Raw genomic sequence first — 25708 nt, 5'->3', positions numbered from 1 at the left:
GGGCAGAAATACTAGAGAAAAATAATCAGCTTTCGATTTCCCATTTTCCCTAGGAAAAAGCCTATGTCACAAGACATTTTATTTCTTGTAGTGTACTGACCTCACATCTTTACAATGCTATCATATCATTGCCGAAACTATTTTACTATGAGGAAAAATAGAGTACTGATTAACTGGCCTAATAACTCTGATTTACAACAAAAGGCAGCATCTGTCTCAGCAAGTAAAAGTGACAAGGTTTCCCTACTGTAGGGAATTGTAGAAAAGAATCAGCACAACTGAGACTCCAATGATGACAGGAAAGGCTGATAACAAATACAGAGCACCGTATCCCTGCAGAAGAAAACAAAAATATACACCGTTGAAATAAATGGATAACAAAACATATCATAAGAAAATTACTTGAAATGTGTTCAACTGTTTTTACATCTATACAAATTTATGGAACACGTTGAAGCCAACATCTTACCACTACTGAAGGGACTTCAGCTTCATCATCATCGTCCGCTTCGTCATCTATATCAGCAGCAGAATCCCAGTCGATGTTAAGTCTTTTAGCAGCTGCCACAGGATCAATGCCAGTATCTGTGGCCTTTGCATAGATAGATTTCCCAAACATGCCCTTGCTTTTTGGAGCTTCTATCTGCAAAAAGAATTAGAAAATGCAAGTTACAAGTTCTGTTAAACAGATTTAGTACAGAAATACATAGATAAAGGATGTAAAGCACAAACAATGAGTACTTGAGAAAATAGTGAAAGCTGCCCAGTACGGAGTGTCAAACCATCCAAAATTTACATAGACAAAACTACAATTGTGGTGTAAGCATTTATATGAAGTAGAAGTATTACATTGTCAGTACTATCACAAGATAGACAAAATTACAGTCATGCAAAAAAAATGGCGGTAAGCATTCCTAGGAAGTAAAATAATTGAATTTTTAGTGTTACCTCAACGTCAGGCCATTCTGCCATCTCCTTGGCGAGCAACCTAAGAGCATCTCGGTTCTCTGGAATCCGTCCTTCATTAACCTACAAATAGACAAGGAATATCAGAGTGTGATCTATTTGCAGGGAAATATAATCTTTATCCATCGATAACTAGATAACATCATGATGTATTAATGTGACATAATCAGTCTGCAATTGAGCATAAGATGCAGCTCATGTTTGTTATCTGCATTATGAAGGTAACTGGTTAAGAGTGCTCAGTGACACGTGCTGAAGCTATCGAACTAGAATCATGAATAGAAAGGCCATCTGTTGAGAAACCATCATAAAAGAACTTCAGTAACGATCTGTTCAATGCTTTCATTTGTATATGTTATTCACAGTTGGGAAGGCTGCTATATTGCCATGTCAAAGTTTTCAGTTTGAGAACATAAACCATATGGCAACTTTTAGCAAGCAGCATACTTGTGGATTCCTGTCCAAAATAAATTTGCATTAATTACCATCTTTTATAAGCTAAACATACGAGCAAGCATTAAGGGGATAACCTTGTTATCCTCAGGGTATCAAATTGTAAACATGCATGGTGACAAGGCATTTGCTGTTCATAATGCCATAACAGGTAAGAAGTTCATAAACACAGGATATTTATCAGGGAGACAAAAGTTCTTCCCCCCAACAGGAAAGGACATACCCAGCCTTTCAGATGTGCACTATCATCCGAATCTCTACTATTAAAGGGGAGTTGGTGATGATGATGGTTGTGTCACACCCTCCACCTCTAGACACGCAAGTTTGGTTCCCTTTCTGAAAATTTGGAGATCCAACCCGTGGGCTGCCCACAATTCTTGCTATTCTGTTAGCTCTTGTGAGGCTGACTTTCCAGTGCCCTTCGCAACCATCACATGATCAACAGAGCCAAAGGCCATAACTGTTCCTGTCGCTAATGACTGTACTTTTTATCACCATCATCCACATCCTTAGCTGCCATGACTCCTAGAACCCAAGTCCACGTCAATGAGAACAATGGTAAGAACACACATCCGGCAAACCAATGCCAAGGGAAGTGGAATGACGAGGAGGGAGGGTGGAAGATGACATTAGTGAGGATGGAGAAAGAGACACACAAAAGGAGACATTTAGGTTTAGGAGACGACGGTGGTAGAGACGTGTGTGAGGTTAAAATGAGTAAATGGTGCATCACAGTCGTGAGAGAGGGAGAAAGCATAGATAGGCAACAACGTTTGCCTCGCGGGTCATATGTAGCACAAAACTTAAGTAAAAAACCATTATTTCAATGATCCCGTACATTATTTTTTATTCTGTAGCAATACACGGGAACCTAACTAGTATCAACAATAGTAAAGTATGCAGGTAGAATTTTTTTAGCTGTCATTTTAAAGACAGCATATCTACGCGACTAAAGTACACGAAATATTTGTCAGGTCACAAAGATGGACCAAACTGTTGGTTCCCAAGCAACAATTTTCATCCAGTTCAAAGAGACTCTTTAACACATCGCAAGGGAACAGTAGTTTACCTCAACCAAAGCATCAGCTAAATCATCCCTCGTAAGCTCATCAGGATCCTCTATGCCTAGCAATCTCTTCCTTTCTACATCTCTAGGGTCCTCAATCATGATAGTTAACTTAACCTGCGATTCAACATGAAACAAAGCAAAATATTTGAAGTTCCCATCGGCATAAACAAACACACAGACTCCAAGGTTCAGCACTGAGCCCTGCCATCGCAAAAAGTTTGCGGCTCTATTTCATAAGCCCGTAATGGAAAACCCTCAAAATCTATAAGCTCCATCGTTACACTGGTACCTACTAGTACTACGTATTACATCGTCATGACAATGTGCTGCTATTCTACTGAGACAGAATCAGTCGACGTCATTACTTCCGGTGTCCACACAAAATTAAGCAGCAGAGAGGATTGCTTACCTCACCGAAGGTCATGTCCCTGTTCTTCTGAAGAAGCTCCAGCACCTAAGGCCATGTCCAAACAAAATTCCAAGTAAGGAACCCATCCCAGGAATGCAAACCAAGCTTTAAAAAAAAAGAGAGGCTCGACCACTGACCCTTTTGACCTCGCGGATGTCCTCCAAGTCCTCGGGGCTCGCCTCCGCCGGCTCTGCGGAAGCCACTGCCGCGCCTGCCTCTGCATCGAAGGAAATCGGGGGCACGGAGACACCCTCTCCCTCGGAGGTGATGGTAGCTTCTGAAATTCCAGGCTCCTCCTGCCCAAGGGACGCGACTATGCCACGGCGGCGGTGCCGGCGGAACGGCAAAGCGCTGGCGGCGGAGGGGAGGAGGAGGCTGTAGTGGTAGTGGGGGAGAGAAAGGAGAGAGCTAGGTGCAGCCGGAACAGCGAGGAGAGGTGGAGAGGCGAGGCGGTGGCGGACTGGCGCGAGCAAGGGAGGATGAGAAGGTGGCGATAGCAGCGCCATTTGGCTCCGGCTAGCGGCGGTGGTGGCTTATCTCTTGTGAGTCCGGGCATCTCGGCTCGGGGCCGCACGGTTGAGAGATGACGGTGTTCATTTTCTTGCGGGGCCCAAGCAGCAGAGTGAGCGAGAACGGCGGGCCGGTGCCTGTTTTTCTTGTGTAAAAAGCCTTATTGCCATGGGCCTTCTCGATAGGAAAAGATTGTATACGGCCGGCTTGGCCCAGCATGAGATTTTGGACTCGCCGGACGGGCCAGATGGAATTATTCGAAACTCGGGTCAGACTAATCATATACTCTACGTTCTAAAAAAAAGACTAATCATATACTCTGTCCCATGTCGTCAAATTGTAGTAGCTCCCCTAAAACAATTACTCCCTCCGTTTCATAATTCTTGTCGAAATATTACATGTATCGAGACGTTTTTTAAAAATAGATATATTCATTTTTTGGGTAAATTGAGACAAAAATTATGGAACCGAGGGAGTAAAAGGTGGAATGAAAACGTAACTAGAGCTAATCATATTTGATGTATTTGCAAAAGTTTCGCTGCAAAAAGCCGGAGCCATTGAGTCTTTCGTCCCAGAAGAAAAACTTATTTGCAAAAGAAATGTGTGAGGAACGTACTGGGGAGAGGTTAGTGACCTTTATTTTTGAACTCTTAGTGGAAAGCTGCTCGCAGCCGATGCCTGAAAAAGCATACACAAACAAGGCTTTCGAGTGAATCTGGCACTCTCCCTCTCACTCTCATTCCGAGCGTGTCGCGTCTAGAGCATGCGTCCCAACTCCTTTTGCCCCTTCTCCTAGATCCCTTTTGGAAACTACTTCTTAATCATTTCATGGGAGCGCTCATGTCATACATGGATTCTAACTTAAGCAAATGCATGTAGAAATGGTATTTCATAAGCAAGCATAAGATGCATCACAGAAGATCCAATCAAGTCCAACAAAACTGCTGAGAACTAGCCGGTGAACGAATGAGATCGTTGTACGTAGTACGTACTCCCGTGCATGAAATTTGGTAACGACCAAAAAAATTGGCGGGTTCCAAAAGGTGCCCTGCAGGCAGCGCGCAATAAGTAAGCAACAGTGACTTAACTTTTGACAGGAAAAGAGCTTATTATTAGGTGTTGCATATCATTGTACATCACCATCATCGCGCCATATAACTTGCCAGCCATCATGGAAGCAAACTCATGCCCATCTTTGCATGCATGCATGCATGTATCAAAGTTTCTGCACTACGAGCTACGACTAGCTAGATCGAGCCCCGAAGCATTACATGATCATCTAATTAAACAGAAGCAAATTCCAAACCAGATGCTAAAAGGAGCTTAAACATAGCTTGGAGGGAGAGAAAAAACAAAAGTGGGAAACAAGAAAAACAACAATAAGTCCGGCGGCCGTGCACGTACTTGATCATCTAAGGATCAGTACTGATAATACGATCAATCACGCGTGCGTACGTGCTACTCCAAGAAGGTCTCCATTAGGTCCGAATAGACGCCACCTTCTGCTCTGTACTGATCCATTCCTTGCTGCTGCTGCTGCGGCGGTGCCGGGCCCGTCGATGCCGACACGGAGGGGGACGTGGACGTCGTGGACGCGCTCATCCTCGCCGGCAACGTGAAGCTCCTCTTGAACTTGTTGCTCTGGGCCTGGGCGCTCTCCATCCTCCTCGCCTTGTTCGAGTTGCTCTCCAGGCTCAGGTACTCCTCCACGTTCTCGGCGCCGCCGTGCCCCGTCTGCGCCGCGTCCTGCTGCTGCTTCCCGTCGCCTCCCCCTTCGAACAGGAGCTTCGCGTCGTCCGCGCGGCCCGTGAGCGCCGTGAAGAAGGACAGCCCGTTGGGCCACTTGAGGTCGCCTTCGGGCGCCTCCCCCATCTGCTGCTGGTGGTGGTGGTGGTGTTCGTTGGCGTGGTGAGAGTGAGACGACGGCGGGAGGTGGTGGTACATGTGGCTCTCGTCCTTGGCGCCGCCGCCCGGGAAATGCGGCATCGGCGAGCGCGCCGACGGGTGGAACGACGCGGCCGGGCCAGGCGGGAAGAGCGGCGAGGCGGCGTGGGGGAGCTGCTGCTGCGGCTGGCCTCCCGGCCAGTTGAAGAGCTGCGGCGGTACTGCGCGCGCGGGCGGCTGCTGCTTCAGCGGGAAGGACGACGGCGACGGCGACGTGCCCCGGGAGGAGGAGAAGAGCTGGGACAGGAAGAAGCCCGACTGGTAGCCCAGCGACTCGAACATGTGTCGCATCCGCAGCACGAAGTGCAGGTCCTCCGGTATCTGCATGCCACAACGGGGTACATTGCCTGTTATACTCGTGCTGAAACGTCCACGTCGGCGCTTGTGCGTGACGAGAAAATTGTCAAAAAGAAAACGGTCAAAGTTTATCGGTACTGTACTTACGATCTTGCACGAGCCAAGTTGCAGGAGGCCATGGCCAGCTTGAATCACTGCTATGGTCTGCAAATTAATTAAAGCCGTAATTTTAACAACAAGTTTACCAACACGACCACACTAGCCAAGAGGACCAAGTAAAAAGATGAACAGCAAGGGTATAAGGGTGGGACATTGCCTGGATGCCTGAGGCAAACTGATCGGTCCATTCCGTCGGAAGCTGCAAAAAGCAAAAGCGGAGAGGGAATTGTGTAAGTGCACAGGAATAAAGGTTAGCCGTCCGTGAGTACTGTGATCGTGGCGTTAATTCTTGATTGCCGCTGGATGCTCCTGAGGTGCAACTCACTCTCACTCGGATACAGCATCCAATTCTTCTCTTCTTTTTGGGAGCAGATTTGATGCAAAAGCCTTGGAGCTCCGGCGAGAGACGGCTCATCGATCTCTACCTTTATTTGTTCACTTATTTTTTTTTCCATTACTGGAGTAAAAACTCGGAGCCTACCACTGCGCTCTGGTGTGCTGGTGCTTATTTCAGGAGGCTACTGAGCCTGTGTTTGCGAGCGATTTAAATGTGGTGTGCTGCTAAGCAGGTCTCCCCGAAAGCAGAGAGGCATGGACTGCAGAAAGAAAAGGAAAGACAAGTGCAGGCAGAGGCACAGGCAGAGGGGAGGGCACAGTTGATGATGATGGTACATACAGCGTCAAAAGAGCTCTGCCAGTAGTTGGCGATGTTGGGCTCGCATTCAGAAGGTTCCTTGAAGACCCATTTGTGACATTTATCAGATGCCACCTTTCCCATCAGCCTGCAACCGGTCCAAATCAAATCGACTTAGCACAATCACGCTCAAAAAGCTCAGTAGTAGAACAAAGTGAAAGAGACCACACAACACAACCCGGACTCTCATTCTCTCTCTCGGCTTGTTCACTATGACTAGACGCCAACAAGCTTATATTAATTCATAAACCTGCAATAATGCAGTCAACCACACACAGTGACATAGATGGATTCACACAGCTTAATTGTTAGTGTAAGGATATATACTGAAGCAAGTTCATCAGAGATAGAAAACCAAAGTGCTGTGATTGCTTGAATTAGTTTTCTTTTTTCCAACCACCAACCTACCTACAACCCCACAGTGTAGCATTTCGCTTGTGCGTGTAGCATCAGCTGTTGTTAACTAATCCCAGATAAAGATCCCAATTAACCCACTGACGCGCCGCGATTGTTTATGGCAAACGAGGCACCGCCCCACTTGAAGGAACGTGCCGCACGTGACAGCGCCCGTCCTTAGTCCTCGCCAAAAGACACGACTTTGAATGGCTGGCTGAGCTGTTAATCTACGAGTTTTACCCACGCCCCCGGCATAATCACCGTCTCTCCTCCACGCGTGCTCTCCGCGTCCAAACAACGATCCAAACCAAACCCCAAGGTGTTAACAAGGCGTGGTACGTACAACTATGTCAGGCACCACGCAAATTAATAAAAACTGAAAAGCTAGCTCGGTAGATACAGAACAAAGTGAAAAGATGAAAGCGCACGCACCTATCCCATCTCCGTCCCCCCTTTCCTGCTACTCTCTCTGTCTCGCCCCTGACCCGAGAGCCCTACAATCCCTCCAGGGTCGTAATGGTGACTAAGGGCCAAATCGAGTTGCACCACTAATTAATGGAGGAGGAACTGTTGAGCATGAATCGCGCCACGCAGGTGACAAGCCCAAGTCCTAATCGAAGAACAGGGGACATGACAAGAGCTTGCACGAAAACCCGCGGGGCTAATTAGAGCTAGGTAGCTAAGCCTGAGTGACATATGGCTGGCGGGGCTGGGACGACGACGGCTGACCGCGGGGGGGAAAAAAAATTGCCCACGCGACTGCACCTACCCAGTACCCACCCTTCTCCGTAGTTGTAGAGCTGGATGGACATCTTGCTGAAGGCCTTGCGCACCGGATCCTCGCCGTCGATGTCCTCCAGGCACTCCGCCACCCGCGGCCGGCAGAACCCGTCCTCCCACATCAGCATCCTGCACGCACGCCACAATATTGGCTTCATATTAGCACCGGTATGTATGAATATGATCGGACCTCACATACCAATAATAGACACAGAGCAAACTAATTCGAAGGGAGTAGAGGAGGTGCTCACAGGCTGCCGTTGTCGTCGCCCACCTTGCAGCCGTTGCCGCCGCGGCACCGCCTAGCAGGACGAAAACAAGCAGAGGTTACGCGTTAATCAGCCGTGGCCGTAAAAGAAGATTATATAAGAGAGGTTAGAGCAAGGATAGAAGAGGGGATTGGTTCATGGTTGTGGTGGGTATGGATGTACATACGGGCGAGGACGGATGGTCCAGAAGACGGAGTACGTCCAGTCCGAGTTGAGGCAGACGTTGCGGAGCGCCTCGTGCAGCGCCATCATCCCCGCGGCCTCTTTGCTCCGCGCGTGATCCCCTCCTCCCCCTGCCGCCCCCGAGCCCACCATTTTTTTCCTCCCTTATCTCTCTCTCACTCACACACACCCTCCTTCTCTACCTCACCCGGGCGGTGTAAAAACCCTTCTGCTCTGTGTGTGTGGTGGCCTTGCCCGGAGCTCGGAAGGCTAGAGGTGGTAGCTAGGTAGCGCCTTCTAGCTATCCGGCCGGTCTCTTTTTGATCGCTTCTTGGGTTTTTCTCTCGGGGGAGACGAGCGAGAGAGAGATGGACGGCCTGAAGCCTGAAGGCTATAGCTTAGCCTGGCTAGGTCTCGCTCTCTCTCTCTCTGTCTCAGCCTCGGTGTGTCTTGCGGTTCTTTTGCCTGTCTCTCTCTAATTGCTGTTTTTAACTTGGGCAGAGGGGAGGGTAAACGGAAAGGCGTTGGCCTCGGGCACTACTCTACTACCGGAGGAGTAGTCACTGCGGTCGCTCACGGCACCCTATGTTTTTTTCTGCCTTGGCGGACCAGAAGATGGCAGCGCCAAAAGTAAAAGCGGCTCTGCCGGGTCCCCCATGCCCTTCTATATGCCCAGCTTTATTTTCTCTCGCCCCCGTACCATCCTATGGCCATGGAGCGGTACGTGCTGCTGCCTCGGTCTGGCAAACTGACCTCGCCGAGAAATTTTTGTTTCTTCCGATACACTCGGAAAATTTAGATTCGATCCTTGTCTGGGACGACAGAAAACTGTTTTGGAAATTTGAAAGGCATCGCAATTCTTTTTTTTAAAAAAAACTATGTGATAAACCACAAATATGTGGATACCCCATCTAGCGAATTGCCACCCAATTCACAAAACACAACATTTTGGACATTTCCCAAGTCAGAAGATTATATTTTTAATTATAATTATTTCGGATACCCCATCTGCCTCGTAATATAAGATGTATTAGGTTCCATCAGTACAAAGTTTCGACCAACAATTATTGTGGTATATATGTTTTGAAATCAAAAATCATAACTTGAATTTCTTGTCATACAAATAATATATTAATAAAGAATTTTATAAAAATGAAGCTACTGATATGAATTTCTTGTCATACAAATAATATATTAATAAAGAATTTTATGTTAAAGACAAGTCTTAACAAAAACTAATGTCATCTATCGTGTTTCAGATCTCAAATGTGTCACATGGCAGCTGACGTGGCTACTAGGCAAGTTTGGAGGAGAATCTCTAGCAAACTAACATCTTTAGATTTTCTTTCCAATAACCCTATGAATTGTCTTAGCCTTTCCTAAAGTGATAATCTTAGAGATCCTTAGCTCGTCGTACAGGAGCCCAAGAGTCCCGACCATAGATGATTTTTGCAAAAAAAACAAACGCACCGACAAGTTTTCTCCACGTCATTTATTATGAGCTCATCGACATCGTGCACTAGCTTGCCATGTTAGGGATTTGAAAAGAAAGGAGAATTACCATAGGTCATGGAGGGGAAAGACGGAAAGAGGCTTGAACCTTAGGAAAAAGAAGGTAAGTTTTAAAAAAATATTTGGAAAAATTATAGAAATAGGTTTAAGCTCTAAAACGCGATTTGGATTGAAAGTCTTACCACTTGTCAAGTTTAGTGGGACAAATTAATGATCTACAAGTTTATGAATTAAGTTGTTCCCGCCTACCAAGTTCATGAAGCTCGGATGCTATTTCCTCAAATGACATCTGATATTTACAAAAGGAGGTAGTACTTGCGGTGTTTGTAACGAAATATTACTGCACAGATTTTGTCCCAATGATCAGAATTTGTTGTATGCCATTGCCGTAACAATCTAAAATCTACTTCGTACTCCTTTTGTATGTCGAAATAGGATTTGCCCTATTTGATGAAAAGCTTATTTGAAGTAGCCGTAGGCCCGCGTTAATGTCTGTGCCTCTGGTCTAAAGTGGCATCGGTCTATGCATGTATTGCCTGCACATCTAAAGCCACAGCTTACGTCGGGCAATCGGCACCCTGCTTTTTTCTTCTGAATTCTACGTCTTCTATCCAGATTTAACAGAGGAACAGCCTGGTAGCTGGCAAGGCTAAAGGCCCAGCAGGGGGGCTATCTTCTTCTTTTTTTCCTAGTCAGGTTGCTCACCAATGAACCCTAGTTTACCTGTAGGTCAACCAAATCAAGCTCTGTGCTCGAGTGGTCGCCTCCATTAACCAGTCACCACAAATATGTTCTCCTGGACATTGTTGGGGGCGCAAACTTACACAAGAACTCGTGGCATGTACTCTAATTTTTTTCTTACTACCGTGGACACAATCCATGTCGACCCCAAACAATGACGGCAGGGTTCACGGCTTCACGCTGTTGCAGTGCCACAACAGAAAAAGACAAGAACAGTGTCTTCCCCATTCTTCCGTTAAACAGAAGGCAATGCCTAGAGATCAGTGCGCTCGTGGATTCGGAGGCGCTGGGCGTCTAAAGTGGGATCTGGACGCGAGTATAGAAATGAGAACGGATAACCACTCGCTCAAGTGGAACCGCTTCCATCTCTGCTGCTCCATGTTTTAGCTATAGTTATTATTTTAAACTAGCAAGGTGTTCAGGGAAACGTCTTTATAATTTTTAACTTTTTGGGACACATACTTATTGATATATTATTTTAAAAACACTAAACAATGATATGTCTATGTCAATCATGTGTGAGGTAATTATAGGTCAATTAGTTCTTTGTAAGAATTGACATGGCATGTTTGTACAGACATTGCAGTAATACATTCGAATAAAGTTTAAATTATGAGCACGATTGGTTGTTATAATTGGAAAATTAATCAATGCTAGTACATTTAGAAAAGTAGAATTAACCAACCTGACTACACCTAGAAATACGGAAGCATATCATGTTATGTTTTAAATATGAAACAATATTGTATTTCTATGTGATTTTAGCTTGTATCGGTTGTTCGACTCCTCACGTTTGCATTAGACTTATCCATGCAGTTTGGCGAACTCTTCACCATATGTATTTGACACGACGTCATGCCTAAGGTTGCCATAACACGTCAATAAAAAAAGGTTTCTATCTCCTAAAACCGTAGCGACCTCTGTTTCGAAAAAAACATTCATTTCCGCTAGACTGCTCGCTGCTGGCACTGTGAAGGACCCTCCATCGCCTACCGAAGAGGGGTGGGACTCCGACCTGCGTTGAGGGGTGGTAGTTAGGTTTGGTTCCTCGGCTGTGACGGTTTGGTGGTAGGACTCAGGGTGGCAGTGGGTTAGGTTTGATTCCTTGGCTGCGTCGCTATGGTGGATATAGCGCCTGTCGTGGTGGTGTCACGGCAGATGTCATAGGATGGCTTAACTTGGGGCCGATGGACGATGGAGGAACCGGAGGAGGGAGGACGTGAAGGAAAACACGCACAAGTTACACAAACACACACAGATTTACCCAGGTTCGGAGCCCTCTTGTCGAGGTAAGACTCCTACTCCTGTTTTGTTGTATTAGCCGAGATAGACAAGCTTTACAATGGCGCTCCTTGAGCTGTATTCTTGAGGAGGAAGAAGAAGAAGGGGAAACCCTAGATGCCTAAGTGCTCCGTCCCTTCCTACAGAGGGGTGAGGTTCTATTTATATACCGCCCATGCCACACTGACATGTGGGCCGAGTCCTAACGTCATCTTCCTTGGATCCTGCCGGGCACGCGACTTGGTTCCCTCCCGGTGGCACCATAGGGGACAAGACAACTTTACTTTTCCCTGGCACCCTGTAGAAAGTACCGCTATCCTCTGCCGGCTTCCGTCAGAGATTCTCTTTCGGTGCTTCTCTTGTACAGTCGCCTGGCACTGGTACGTGAGCGGCGACTGTCTTTTCCATGATAATGATGACGCTACTTTACCCTCTGCCGCGTGGTCAGGATAAGACCGTCGAGAGATCTGGGCGTGGGCCGAGATTAAGGTGCTCGTCCTTATCCTGCAAGCTCATAAGACAATATGGTTAGCCGGCATACGTCCAGGATGCCGGTTTAGTGTTAGTTTGACTTTACCATGCCGGCATACATAACCATGCCGGCTTTGCTTTCGTTATCTCGGCTAAAGTTGTGTCGTCATGACCCTACCCGGGGTCATCCCCCAACAACGCCACCATGTGGTTTAAGAATAAGATTTCCCCCACTACTAATCCACCTCACCAGGAACGAACTCGTTGGCGGCGACTCTTATGGAGTAGTTCATTTGGTCTATCTTCGTGTTTTGTGGATGCTTTTCTTGTCTGTGTAGTTTCTCTGATCGGCGAGGTTGAACCAACTTTGGCTTCGTCTCGGAGCTACTAAGGTTAGGTCTTGACATATCTGTTTGGCTGAATCTACCATAGTCATCAGCCCTCAACGTCGCCTTTCTCCGGGACTGAGCCGACGGTCTGCTTCTTAGGTTACTATTGCAGGCATCTTCTGGCTCAGACCGGTTACTTCGCGGCTGCCACGTCAAAAAAGTTGAGTTGAGTAATTGTTTTTGTTTAATTGAACATAGTATTGTAAAAGTTGGTTGCTTTAATATATGACATTTGCCTTTCGCCAAAAAAAGGTTGCTAGAACTCATGTCAAAAGAATTTGTATCGATGATTCATTGTCTAATTACACCAAAAGTTTGTTCTCACTGCTGCGAATTTTTTTTTAATATATTTCTTGCCATATGGTTTTATCGATCAAGCACAATGTTTAAACATAAATTGTTATTGATTTGGTTTTATCAATCAAGCACAATGTGAAACCTATTTATCGAAATTGTTTTCAAAAAGTTTATCTTGGAAATCATGCCAGACGTGATTCACTTAAGCAGATGACTTCAACTACAAATCACGTCAATAGAATTTCTATTTACAACAATTGCGAACGCACACCTTGCACCCGTTCCATTTCTTTTTTTTTCTACATCGGACCATCCGATGTTAATTCGTACCGGGCCTAAATCTAGCTCATCAATCAAATCAAATATGCCATACTCATTAAATCCTAACCAGTAAATATAAGATCCAACGGTTAAAATCATTAGGATGATGTGGATCAATGTGGAGCCTCTCCATGGTACCCCTCATGTTTCCCGCGCACTTAAAATACCAATACACAAATTTGAAGTTTGGATGTTGGTTAATCGGTCGCTTACTCATATGTCGTCTCTACGTCAAGTTATATTAATAGTTAGGAATTGAACAATGATGAATCTTAATGTGATAAATACATGAATACTATATCGATACTTGGAATAAAGTTTAGAACGTGAGCTATCATTTGTTTTTTTATATGGAACGAATATACGTTTTTTGATGGAATAATCATTTGTTTCTTATTTTGTGGTAATCCCTGATGTGTTGCCCAAGAAAGAAAAGAAAAATTCCACGCAAGTTAGTCAAGCGCACCACTATGGCGTTAGCTATCTATGGAAGTTGATCCTTTTTTCTGCTTCTTGCGCACAGATGATTCCTACGTAAATTCTTTTTTAAGAATATTCCTAAATAAATAAATTCTAAGGACTCCTACCTGGCCGTATGAAGATAAAAGGCTAGACACGTGCCCATGTGTATGTGTAACAGTCCGAGAGCAACCATTTTCCTTATAATCCCTTTTGGGATTGTTTTGTAATTTATTTATCTTCATCATCTGTTATGCTCTTGTCATCATAATTATTTTGCCATGTCATTAGCATCATGTCACATGAAACTACATTCGTTTGCATGAAGCTGTCTTTAATGTGCTTGCCTTATCGCGTGTTCGCGAAAGCCTAAATTATTTTTGTAGAAAACCTAATTTGGTTTGACAAAATAAATCCAGGTTTCATTGGACCTTCCTCTTGTGTCTTATTTTTATTGTGAAAACTAATCTGAAAAAATCTGTATATTTGTTTGAGGCTTTTGTTGGCCCAAAAGCCCACTAAACCAAAACCCTAACCGTACCTATTTTAATCCCCTTCTCCTCTTTTCTTTCTCTTCCTCCTGCCGCCGCCGCTCTCCTCTTTCTTCCTCACCCGATCCCCTTCTTCTTCCTCCTCCTGCCGCCGCCACCCTCCCATGGCCGGCGCGCCCTCGAAGCTCCCTCTCCCCGCGGCCTTCCTCCCGCGACCCCCTGGCCACGCGCGTCGTCGGCGCCGCCTCTCCCTTCCCGTGGCCGCCCAGTTCCTCGCCGCCCTTGCTCCCCACGCGTGCCTTGCTCGCCCGAGCCCCTCCTCCTGCCGAGCACGCCAAGCCGCCTTTCCTCGTCGCCCCCTCGCCTACCTCCTCTCCGGCGCCCGCCCTTGCTCCTCGCGCCGCCAAGCCACCTCGCCGGCGACCGACCTCCCGCGCCCAGGACTCCCCGCGCCTGCCCGCACCTCCGCCTCGCCTCCGCCTGGCCGCCCGCTCGCCCCCTCTCCACCGAGCGCCGCCTCCACCTCGTCGCCGCGTCCGCCTCCCTCTTTCCCTGCTCCCTTTTGCTCCGGCCGCCTCGCCGTTCTGCCTCACCGGCCCGATCTCCTTCGGCTTTCTCTGCTGCCCAGCGCCCGTGCGCCTCATCGCCAAGCCCAGACCGAGCCCCCTTCTGGCCGTCTTTGAACCCAGCTCGGCCCAAGCCCAAGCCAGGTCCAAGCCCAGGCCCGTGGCCTTCTTCCCCTTTTTCTTTTCTATTTTTTTAAAATTGTGTCCCTTATGTGTGGGCCCTGCCTGTCAGCCGCTTGCTGTTGCTATTGCTCCGCGTCGAGACGCCTCGCTGCTGCACGTGTTGCTGCCACACATCGTCGGCACCGTGGAGACCAACATCGCCTCGAACCTCCGAGCCGGTCCCGTGAACCACTACTTCCCCTACGACGACTATGTGGCCTACATCGCCTACGTGTACGACTACTTTGTCTACGTCGGCTACTTCCTCTACATCGCGACACCGCGCGTGTCCAAGGTATAAGGTGCGACCGTCCCGTGAAGCCACCGTTCTTCAGCGTAGACCCGTAGGTCGCGAATATATGAAATGCATGTGTTCTATGAGATGCCGTGTATGTACCGATAGTATCGATAGTTGCTGGCACCTCGTTGCCATTGGCGTGTGCAACCCCGTTCGACTCGTTTGTTTGGTGTGTTGTTCTTGTTTTAAAGCACGCATCGCACCTATCCATGTCATTCTCATGCATGATGATACAACTATAATGTTGAGTGTAGTTAATCCATTAAACTCTATTCCTTGCATATAGAGTTGTATAGATGCTATGTGTAGTGTTTTCGGACTCTATTTAACTTGGTAAATTATATATCCGATTTAATTTCAGAATCCTTAATATGACATGCATCATCCCTATATATCACGCAGCATTCGTTGATTGCGCATATTAAATACCATGTGTATCTTGTATGCTTATACTTTTCTTCTATGTGGTGTATTTGCTTCTTCCTCGCTAGTCTCCTGTTCCGACGACGACGACTACGACTACGCTTGTGTTCTTCTTACAGGATTCTTGCTCAATTCCGGACAATTGAATACTCCAGGAAAGTAACCCTTCCTTGACCATGTTGATTACACCTATTGCTTCTCCCTTAATCTTGCATTAAGATACGATCTCAATCTTGTCCCGATGCCGTTATGATTGCATAGCTTATTAGCCAGCTCCACTTATTGCCTCATGACTTGTTACTTGTCCTATTACCATGTCACATGTTTGTTTGTTGCCCTACTTGGTCATTAGAAGTCTTGCTTAGACTGCTGGTCTAGTGTCCTTACTTTGGGGTTACACAATTGCTACATCCACATGCTACTTTATGTTTTAATTACATTCTTAAAACTGTGATATGATATTAAACTGCAACAAGGCAACAATGGGAGGCCGTGCTCTAACGCATTGGTGATTTGTTCCATTTGCGCCGACCTAAGGACTGAGTTCTCGTTTTCGCCGATCCAAGAAACTTCGCGCTAACCGCTCGTGGAAGAATATATGGGTTCCCCCTCGACTTAGTACTTGATCCTCAGCTCTTCCTGGGGCCACATAGTTTGGGCGTTCCATTTGGCATATCGCATATACACTAGTGTTGTGTACGAGACTTGTTGGTGACTTTGCATTCATATAGGACCGCGGCACTAGTCTGGAGTGGTTATCCTGCGGACTCTGAACCACTACCAGATGTCCACGCAACTCTTGAGTCCGTATGACGCTTTTGCCGGGCTCTAGTTTCGAATTAGACTCAGTTGGGTGGTTCCCTGGATTAGTTGTGGAACTTGGAAACGTCGTGTCGCTCAATCCTGCCAGCGCACATTTGAGTGTGAGCACGCTTGATATTGGTGGGTTGGTCGAACGTGTACGGGTAAATTTGTGCATCCTGCAGGGATAAATCTTTCGGAAAGCCATCTCCGCGGTTAAGGACGACTTGGTTGGTCATTACTTGATCATAGAAAACTTAACCAACTTAATCTCTTAAACTTGAGTAGTAATTAGCCTTAATCATGGATATGCTTAAAACTGCTTAAGTGTGAGTGTCCTTTGGATTGCTTTCTCACAGGGTGTTGAGGGGGTGATATGAGGATTGTGTTGTTTGGTGTTTTAGTAAATAGGTTAATCACCTCGCTTAGTAGACGCTTCTTTTCCTCTACTTAGACGTTGTTATTAGTGTGTCTCTTCAGATATATTGCTGCTGCATAACCCCACCATATTTATCCATCCTTTGAGACTTGTTGCATATTTAGTTTAGTTCTCCCCGTAAGTCTTGCGAGTACTTTGTACTCAGTTGCTTTACAACGTTGTTTTTTTCAGAGGTTCCAGCAGAGCAGGTGAGCCGCTAGCTTCTTCGTGGAGCACGACGTTGGATTCGATGTTTAGCCAGGAGATCCAGATCAGGGTTCTGAGACTCGTGGCGGTTTCGTTCTAGCTTCCAGCCTCTTCAGGCCATGCTGTATTCTTGTCTGTACTCGGGCATAATTCGACTTCCGCTGATGTAACGATGTAATGTTGGGACATGTGTTCTCTCTTTGTAATATTTGTTATTCTGCTCCTTGTATGAGCTTTGTAATTACTCTCTTCTGTAAAGTTTTGGTAATGATATTCATGTTGCAAAACCCTGTGATGAGCACATTAATGCATGTTTGTATTGAAGTGTTTATCATAGGTTAAAAACCTGAGGCTTGAATTATGCAAAGATTAGCAATTTGGGGCTAAATTGCATAATTCCTGTGCCGGGGTCTTACAGTATGCCCGTACAAAGATAAAAGGCCTAGCTTTTTTTAGGGGATAAAAGGCCTAGTATATCAATATTGGTTTAGGTGGGCCTTAAACCAATTTAACCTTTTATGCTAGCCCAACAAAGTTATCTCATTCATTAAGTCTTACCCATCAGATATCAGATCTAATGGTCTGAATAATTCAAATGATGTGGATCAACGTGGTGGCTTCCCTCGGTACCCCTCATATTACTTTTAGTATATAATAGATCGGGAATCAACATTCAACGGCCCAGATCAAATAGAAATTCAAATATGTATCCAAATCACAAAAACTATTTTTCTAAGTATTAAAGATTTGCGAAGAAATACGACATATAAATATCCAAATCCTTTCCACTTCTATAAAAATGCTTGCGAAAAATAATTAGTTTTGTACCCCCATCTAATTATTTTCAACTAACCACACGGGTAGCAGAGAGTGTACTTCCTCATTTTCAATTTGTAAGACTTTTATACTCACAAAAAATCTCGAATTTTCAGTTGCAAACCCATTTATCTTAAGAACAAGCAAATATTAAAAAAGTCTCAAATTTTCAGCAGCAAATCCATTTATCTTAAGAACAAGCAAATACTCCCTCCGTCTCATATTAAGTGACTCGAATTTGTCTAATTATGGACGCATCTATATACTAAAATACGTCTATATACATGTAATAAAAATTCACTTAATACGACGGAGGGAGTATTAATTACATCCTCCTCACAAAACGAAAGAAAAAAAGCCTAATGAGGATGTTTTAAACATTCTAACCCTAACTTGGGTAACTCATGAAATTCCACGAAATTACCCGGCAATTTACGTGATTATATACTGGTATAACACGAGCTGCAAGTTGTAACGAATCATGATTACAGATTATGTACAGAGATGTAAACGTTGGAGGCGCGGATCGCGGGGTAGATGCGCTCTTACTTAAACTAATCCTCCATCACGTCTGCTTTGACCGCCTGCCTGCCGCCTTCTGACCATGCTAGGATTCTCTGTGAGCACCTCCCACTTTGCCTAGTTTCACTTGGAGACACTTGTCAAAAAAAATAGTTTCACTTGGAGAGTTACTTGGAATATAACGAGAGCTTTCGTTTAGAATATCCAATTGGCATGGGAATTCCACCGGTTATGAATTCGGCTACGTTTGGTTCCGTTGCTCAGCTGGGCCAAGCTAGTTAGCTCCGGCTGGGCAAGCCTTGCCACCGCTGCTCATTTGATTCAACCCATTTGAGGGCAAGGTTTAACCGCTCCTCATCTGCTGGTACTGCCGCTGTTTTGGAACGAGGGAGATTTTCAGGCGACCTGGTTAGAGCAAGATTAATAGTTATAGTCTTGCTGCTGGTTGTAAGTATTGCCTTGTCATTTTTAAGTAGTATAATAACTAGCATGTATAATAAGTTGTATAAAAAACACTAATTTATTAATAGCAGGCTCACGTTACAGTCTCACAGGGTGTCTAGGAGCACGTGTTGCAGCTGGCTACTAGTTAACAACCCACTTCTCTTCTCTCTCCTCTTCTCTTTCCTCCAACTAAGCATCAAAATAATATTTAATTTTTGTATCCAGGTTATAGCCCACTATTATTCTTGCTCTTAGCCGTTGAACGCTAGCCGAATTGGCTCTCCTACGAAAGCTAGATTTTTCTGGCCCAAGCTGGCTATCTTGCTTTCAAAAGCCAGACAATTCGCTCGCTACCGAACACCAAACCTCGCCCAGCAAACCTCGCCAAACGGTTCTAGCCTGGGTTCTAGGCTCGGTTCCAAACGCACCCGAAATATTCATCCAATGGAGTCACCGAGGTGTTGGTTCAAGGCTTCAAGCTAGGGAGTACATTTATCAACGTTGTTAGATACACTTGCCACTTGGCTAGAAAACTCCCTGCTTGGATGGGCGTTTTCTAGCCCATTTACGGTGTAAAACTCAGAGTTGGAAAATTTTCGGACCAAGGCGGCCCAAAAACATGCAGGTTCCGGCTCATTACGGCCGAAAAAGCTCACGTAGCACAGGGAGGTCCTGATTCGTTTGCCGGCCCGGCATCAGCTCGTTTCGCTCCCAGCTGAAAGGAAAGAGAGGGGACAAAACTTTTGTGATGACAACGTCGACGCCGGTGACGGGAGCGTGCTCCGTGGCCCGTTGAGGTGTAGACGACCGGAGCCGGATTAGCGGCACGAGGAATAGGTGACGGGCGACGGGAAACTGGATCAACGACGTGAGGAGTCCACGGACCAGGGGCAATGGGAAGCTGGATGGACGACGCGAGGCATCATTTTCTTCAGCTTGTTCGTATAATCTCAGTCTTCTTCATCCTCGTAGCCGTCTCTGTCTTCCGTGAGGTGAGGCACACGCCCTTCGCTATTTCTGTTCCTGAAGATCCAAGAGAACAAGCTCTGCTTTTTTTTTTCTGCTTTGAGACACGCGGTAGAAATTTGGGATCTCGAGACTTGGTTTGATTTTCGGTCAGCTGTCATCTGTAGGCATGTTGAGGCGTTCTTCTGTTCTGCGAAAAGAAAGGAGGGACAAATTGAGGTGGGAAATGATGCAGTGTGATCATAGCTTTTGACATGTCTTTTTTGTTCTATGTGATGAGAAGAACAATCCATAACTTAATGTTGCTAAGATTGTGACTGCAAATCACTGAGCCTCTTGAAGCCTTGATTAGCTCGGTAAAGGGTTGGTTCGTGTAGTTCACCAGTTTAATATTTGACAACTATGCTAGCAATGTATGCCTTTAGTCATATGTTGTGTTCTTCATTACTCTCACAAGTATCAGGCTGTACCATTGTCCTCTCGTTGTTGTCTTCGTTACTCTCAACTCTCAAGTATAATTTGAGGAGAATCGGTGGACAAAGAAAGGAAAACGGGGCAGAGGCAGGAGTTGGGCCGAGGAAAGGAAAGGCCTAGTTCGAGGGAAGTTTGGGCTTGGCCTAGGCGGAAAAGACATACACAGAGAGAGAGACCCCTCAAAAGAGAGAGAAAGAGACAGTGAGAGAGAGCGGGAGTGGCACGGTGAAGTTTGGGCTTGGCCAGAAGTTTGGGCCCGAGAGGATGAAAAACCAAAACAAAAGACTTTTCTTATTACAGAAAGTTAGTAAATAGAGTACTTCCTCTAATTCTAAATTTTTGACTTAAATTTTCTCAAATATGAATGTATCTATTCTTAAAAAGCTTCTACATACATGTAATATTTCGACAACAATTTACGATCGGAGGGAGTATAAAACTTCAATCAAATACGAAACCCAGTCCTGAAAAATCTAGGAAAATTTGACAGTCCATATTTGAGTGTGCCGAATCCAAAGAAAATACAAATAAATAAAATGAGTAAATAAAACATGAATTTACATTACTAACGGTAGCAAAGTACCGGAGAACTAGTTAGGACATCTACATCAATTTACGCAAAAAAAATACCACAATTTATATGTTAGCATGTGAGGAAAAAATGTCCATGCCATCTCTCAACAATTCTCGTACCACTACTTGAATTGAACGTATGTATCTTCCAATAAGATATGAGAGAATTAATATATTGTTTGCTTTCTTATTCTACCTTGGAGCCTATGCACAGATTAATCTACATGCACCTTTGATCTCTCTATTTTTTTTTACACCACCAAAACATGCTTCATGGCAAATTAACCATCAACAACTATTGAAGATGCTATTAGCGGTGAGAGGATTTGCTCAAAACGGAGTAGGAATTAACGGGTGACTAGAAACAAAGATAAGATCAACCTAACATGGTGTCCCAAAAGAAAATGTGAATCCAATATTTAAGCGATCGACGAAGATATGAGTTCTTGTCGGTCTCTTTCATTATAAAAACTTCTTGAGAATTGCTAGGGAGCAGTTGCCCGAGAAACACATTTTCTCAGTCGACATATACACATGCACGTAAAAGAGGCCCAACTGAATGTAGATTGCGTCAGCTAGCCGCTTTGGTGGTCTGTGAATTGTGATTAGCCGAACCGTTATTAGCATGGTTTCCTCCTTGCATAGATGCGCGTATATAGTTGGAGGTTTGAATCTCCTGCAGGTCCATTTTTAGTTTCTTCTTCTTCTTCTTCTATTTTTGTTTCTTATTTATACCTTGGTTCATTTTTTTCCTTGTTTTCATTATCTTTTTTTTTCATATGCAACTAATTATAATGCACTTAATATGTATTTGCCTTTTTATATTTCATTTATCTAGTTTATTCGACTGTGTTTATCATAAATGGTTGATGTGTGTTTTTCGACTGCACAATCCGAGTTTCACAGTTGCACAAATTATGTATGTGTTATTCTATCGTAGAATAGCAACCGGGCCTTAGTTGGGTTTCGTCTAGATCCATAGCGGGGCCCCGGTTATGGGTTTTTTTTGTCATGGGAGGCCCGTTTAGGGGAATGTGCTAAGCGATGCCTATGTTTCTTCTTTTTAGAAATGCACAATGGATAGTTTAATCCTTCAAAAAAATTCATATAAAAATTGCACATAAAATTCCAATGCAATTTTTAAATTTCACGCCGTTTTTTTTAAAATTGCAGTCACAACTTTAAAATTGCGCGGAAAACTTCAGTGCAATTTTTAAAATTTAACGCGCAAATTTTAAAATTTCAGCCGCAACTTTTAAAATTGCACTTAAATTTTCATGTGCAAATTTGAAATTTGAGTGCTATTATTTTTGTTGCCTTTTTTTTCCTTTGTCTTGGCCTTTTTAAGAAATTGGTATGGCGATGCAACGCTTGTTTTGCCTTTGCCTTGGCTGTGCGGTGTTGTGCATGTGTTATGCTTCCGTTAGGAGCGGTCATTTCCGAATTTTTTTTAAATAATACGATTTTTTAATCATTTTTAAAAATAATACGCGTTTTTCAAAAATAATACGGCCTCGACCTGGCCCAGGCCGATTGGGTCCAGTCGGCCTCGGCCAGGCCCACTTGAGGTAGGCTGCGGAGAGCGTGGGTTCCGCAAGAGGCAGTGGACGTGGCCCAGACCGACTGAAGCCCGGTCAGCTACGCTGGGCCCGACGGGCCAGTCGGCCTCGCCGTGGCCGAAAGGGGGATGGTGGGTCCCGTGTCTATTTATATATCACAGTATGTTTTAGGGTTTCGTACTGCTAATTTTTTTGTACAACGGTTAATGTCATACTTCTTAGTATTTGATGCGTCTATATATTATGGTCGGTATTAATATGTTTTGATAGGCTAGATCTTGTTTATGCCGTATTGTTTAGTATTTGACGCGTATTAATATTTTTCTAGGCATCAGAGATGTCCGGAGTAGTGAAGTTTGTTTTTTACTACGGTTCCGGTACTGTCTTAACAACTGAGCACGGAGTTGATCTGAGTCAGCTTAAGCATGTGGAGTTGGATCAAACGGCCCCTCAAACATGGACGTTTAGTCAGTTGCAGGAATGGTTGGTAGGATGTTTAGCGCTCAATCCTGAAGCATACACCATCCGTGTGCAAGCATTGTGGACCCAGTCAAGTTCAAATATTTTCTGGGTTTTGAGGCCGATAGACCGGACATCAAAGTGGGTGCACTGGTTAGAAAGTTGCGAGAAAAGCGGAACTATACCTTTCGCCTTAATACAAGTTGTCGCTCATGAGACCAATCCAGCTGAAGGCGAGGGTGAATCAAGTTATGACTTGTCCAATGCAAACTCTGTGTCGAATGCTGGAGGTGGTGGTTATGAATCAGGCCAGAGCTCCGGAGTGAGCTCCGGAGTAGTAGGAGAGGATGAGTGCACTGGTGAGACAGATGCGGACGAAGAAGATGGTCACTTGCAGAACCAGATGGAGGATGAAGATACATGGTCGTAGTTCTTATGACGATGAGTCTCGTGAGTCGGACGCAGAGGAGGTGCCGATTCCTGCATCATGGAATCAGGACTTCTCTTCAGCTATGACCGTGAACGATGGGAACGATTCTGCATGGCAATATCATCAGAACAACATTGGAAAGGGTGCCAGATTTCCTGACAAGAAACATCTGCAGGATGCAATAATTGCTTGGGCAATGTCCACGCAAAGGGTTTTCAAAACAACAGTCTCTTCACAAAAATATTTGACAATGAAGTGCGAACAAATAGATTGTCCCGGGAGGGTGCATGGCTATGTTCCTAAGTATGACATGGATTGGGTTGTGAGTGACTTGGTGTTGCACACATGTGTCATTACCAGTATCCCTCAAGACCATCGTAACCTCTCATCGACGCTTCTTGCTCGGTTGCTTTACACGGAGATAGTGGAGAGCAAAGCAATGGAAGTGAAGGCCATCATGCATAAGGTCAGGGTAAGGTTTAAGTACAACATTTCGTATGGCAAGCCTTGGAGGGCTAAGCAGAGCGCTCTTGAGGAAAGATTTGGTTCGTTTTTCGACTCGTACGACTCTGTTGTCCGCTTCCTCCATACACTACAAGCCCGTAATCCAGGGATCTATGTCGACATCCAACACTTCCTGCACCCAGAGCATCAAACTGTGAGGGTGCTGCATCGACTGTTCTTCACTTTCGGTGTATGTGTCCAAGCTTTCGATCATTATCGACCGGTGATATGCGTAGATGGAACTTTTCTCACTGGCAAATACAGGGGGCAGATCTTGACCGCCATTGGTCAAGACGGCAACAATCAAATCGTTCCGCTCGCATTTGCTTTCGTGGAGGGTGAGAATACTGAAAGTTGGTTATGGTTTTTCAGACAGCTCAAGAGAGCAGTTGTGCATGATAAGCCGAATGTGTGCATCCTTCATGACAGACATGCAGGCATACTCAGTGAGATAAGGATACTGACAAACCCTGGGCCTGATGAACAAACTCCATGGCAGGACATGCAGAGTCATTGGTGCATGTGGCATTTGGGGGCCAACTTCTTCTCGCAGTTCAGGAACAAGTCACTTATGAATCTATTCAAGAAACTCTGGAAACAGAACCAACAATGGAAGTACACTAGGATACATGGTTATCTTGATGCATTCACGAAGAAACATGTTAGGGAGAGGAGAGAGGCACGAGTCGCAGCGGTAGCAACACATGTAGCAGCAGTGGCTGCACAGACAGCAGTTGGAACCTTTTACCGTTCGCACGACTTGTTGAGGCAACTCGTGCGGAAATGGTAGAGGGCGAGCGACGAGGCTTCAACTCTACACGGCTACAAATTGACCACTTGCTACTGAGCTGCTTAGTGGACAAATGGAAGCCCGAGACAAACACGTTTCACTTTCGCTGGGGAGAGATGGCTCCTACTCTCCAGGATGTGTCGATGCTACTGGGACTACCATTGGTGGGTGATCCCATAGGACCGTTGTAGGCACCAGCTGATTCGCAGGAGGGTATGGCATTACGTTTTCAAGGTATTCTTGCCGGAGCTGGGCCACTCACCTCGGAGGCTCACGGACCTAAGCTAGATTGGTTGCTCAATTACCAGGTTAGTCGATGTGTTTTAAATTAATATATCTAAGAGCATACCTCATATACTTGCATGGGTTTACTAACACTTGGTTTTTGTTGCATGCAGATTCAGAAGTTTGGGTATCCAAAGACCCAAATGACTGAGCCTCAGATCACTCCGAGCCTTAAGGCATATATAATGTGGCTTCTCAGTAAGGTGATGTTCACCGAGAACCACGTCACCACCATTTGTGCGCGCTACATCCCTATTGCAGTGGATATCGCGAATGCAACTTGCGGTGACGACATCACACAGAGGAGTTGGGGTTCGGCTGTCTTAGCGCCAACGTACCGAGGTATGTGCAACGCTTGCCAGCTTGCGTCACCAAGTCAGCCCTGCTTGGATGTCCTTTATTGTTGCAGCTCTGGTCGTGGGAGAGGTTTTCTATCGGCCGACCAGACGTAACGGGTGATCACCCTAACCCTGAGCAGGACTTGTTTGACTTAGAACACATCGACCTGCCTACTTTCGCAACAATTTGGACACGTAACAAGGTATGTCGAATGTAAAATTTATACATTAGTTTACATAAACCATGAATAAAGCTTACTTATTTTTTTTACAGAGACGCTTTGCACACGATCAGGTCAGGAATTGCTACCCATCACTCAACGAGCAGTTCGACGTGTTGCACTCTGAGGCGGTTGTCTGGGAGCCGTAGACACAGGACGCCATCGATCTTAGATACCCTGGCGGGATGTCCATGGTCTGCACGAGAGATTACGCTTACAGGATGACAAAATCAAAGATCATCTGCGACGTCTACGTGGAGGAGATGGCCTGGCAGAGGGTCATGAGGCATTTTGAGGTACATGACAGCTGCCGGATTGAGCATCATTCGACACTCTCACCCCCAGGAGATAGCCGAGCCGAGTTTGCAAGATATGTACCCTA

General features: G+C 45.4%; 2 protein-coding genes across 2 annotated transcripts; both read right to left on the bottom strand.

Annotated features, from left to right (window-relative positions):
* Positions 1–30: 30 nt before the first annotated feature.
* LOC100835197 (protein CHLOROPLAST ENHANCING STRESS TOLERANCE, chloroplastic) lies at positions 31–3471 on the bottom strand. The gene is made up of 6 exons (XM_003564351.4): positions 3035–3471; positions 2898–2942; positions 2489–2602; positions 949–1029; positions 470–643; positions 31–333 (listed from the first exon to the last, which is right to left on the bottom strand). Exons 1-6 carry the CDS (start codon positions 3401–3403, stop codon positions 244–246), a joined length of 873 nt encoding a protein of 290 aa, XP_003564399.1. The 5' UTR covers positions 3404–3471; the 3' UTR covers positions 31–243.
* Positions 3472–4495: 1024 nt separating this feature from the next.
* On the bottom strand, positions 4496–8261 carry LOC100834889 (protein RICE SALT SENSITIVE 3). Its single transcript, XM_003564350.4, has 7 exons — positions 8113–8261; positions 7929–7979; positions 7678–7806; positions 6484–6589; positions 5965–6006; positions 5796–5852; positions 4496–5672 (listed from the first exon to the last, which is right to left on the bottom strand). The coding sequence occupies exons 1-7, from the start codon at positions 8259–8261 to the stop codon at positions 4866–4868; spliced, it is 1341 nt and encodes a 446-aa protein (XP_003564398.2). The 3' UTR covers positions 4496–4865.
* Positions 8262–25708: the final 17447 nt, after the last annotated feature.

Source organism: Brachypodium distachyon, chromosome 2 (assembly GCF_000005505.3).
Source record: "Brachypodium distachyon strain Bd21 chromosome 2, Brachypodium_distachyon_v3.0, whole genome shotgun sequence".
NCBI lineage: Eukaryota > Viridiplantae > Streptophyta > Magnoliopsida > Poales > Poaceae > Brachypodium > Brachypodium distachyon.
Note: the sequence above shows the minus strand (reverse complement) of the source record. Positions and strands in the feature narration are given on the sequence as shown.

Excerpts from the sequence above, each read along its gene's own strand:
- LOC100835197 (XM_003564351.4), bottom strand. The coding sequence starts at position 3,403 with ATGGCGCTGCTATCGCCACCTTCTCATCCTCCCTTGCTCGCGCCAGTC. Across the intron at positions 1,030-2,488 it reads TAGCTGATGCTTTGGTTGAG|GTTAATGAAGGACGGATTCC; the intron begins GTAAACTACTGT and ends GTCTATTTGTAG. Across the intron at positions 644-948 it reads CAGAATGGCCTGACGTTGAG|ATAGAAGCTCCAAAAAGCAA; the intron begins GTAACACTAAAA and ends TTCTTTTTGCAG.
- LOC100834889 (XM_003564350.4), bottom strand. The coding sequence starts at position 8,261 with ATGGTGGGCTCGGGGGCGGCAGGGGGAGGAGGGGATCACGCGCGGAGC. Across the intron at positions 7,807-7,928 it reads GGCGACGACAACGGCAGCCT|GATGCTGATGTGGGAGGACG; the intron begins GTGAGCACCTCC and ends GCGTGCGTGCAG. Across the intron at positions 6,007-6,483 it reads GGCAGAGCTCTTTTGACGCT|CTTCCGACGGAATGGACCGA; the intron begins GTATGTACCATC and ends TGCTTTTTGCAG.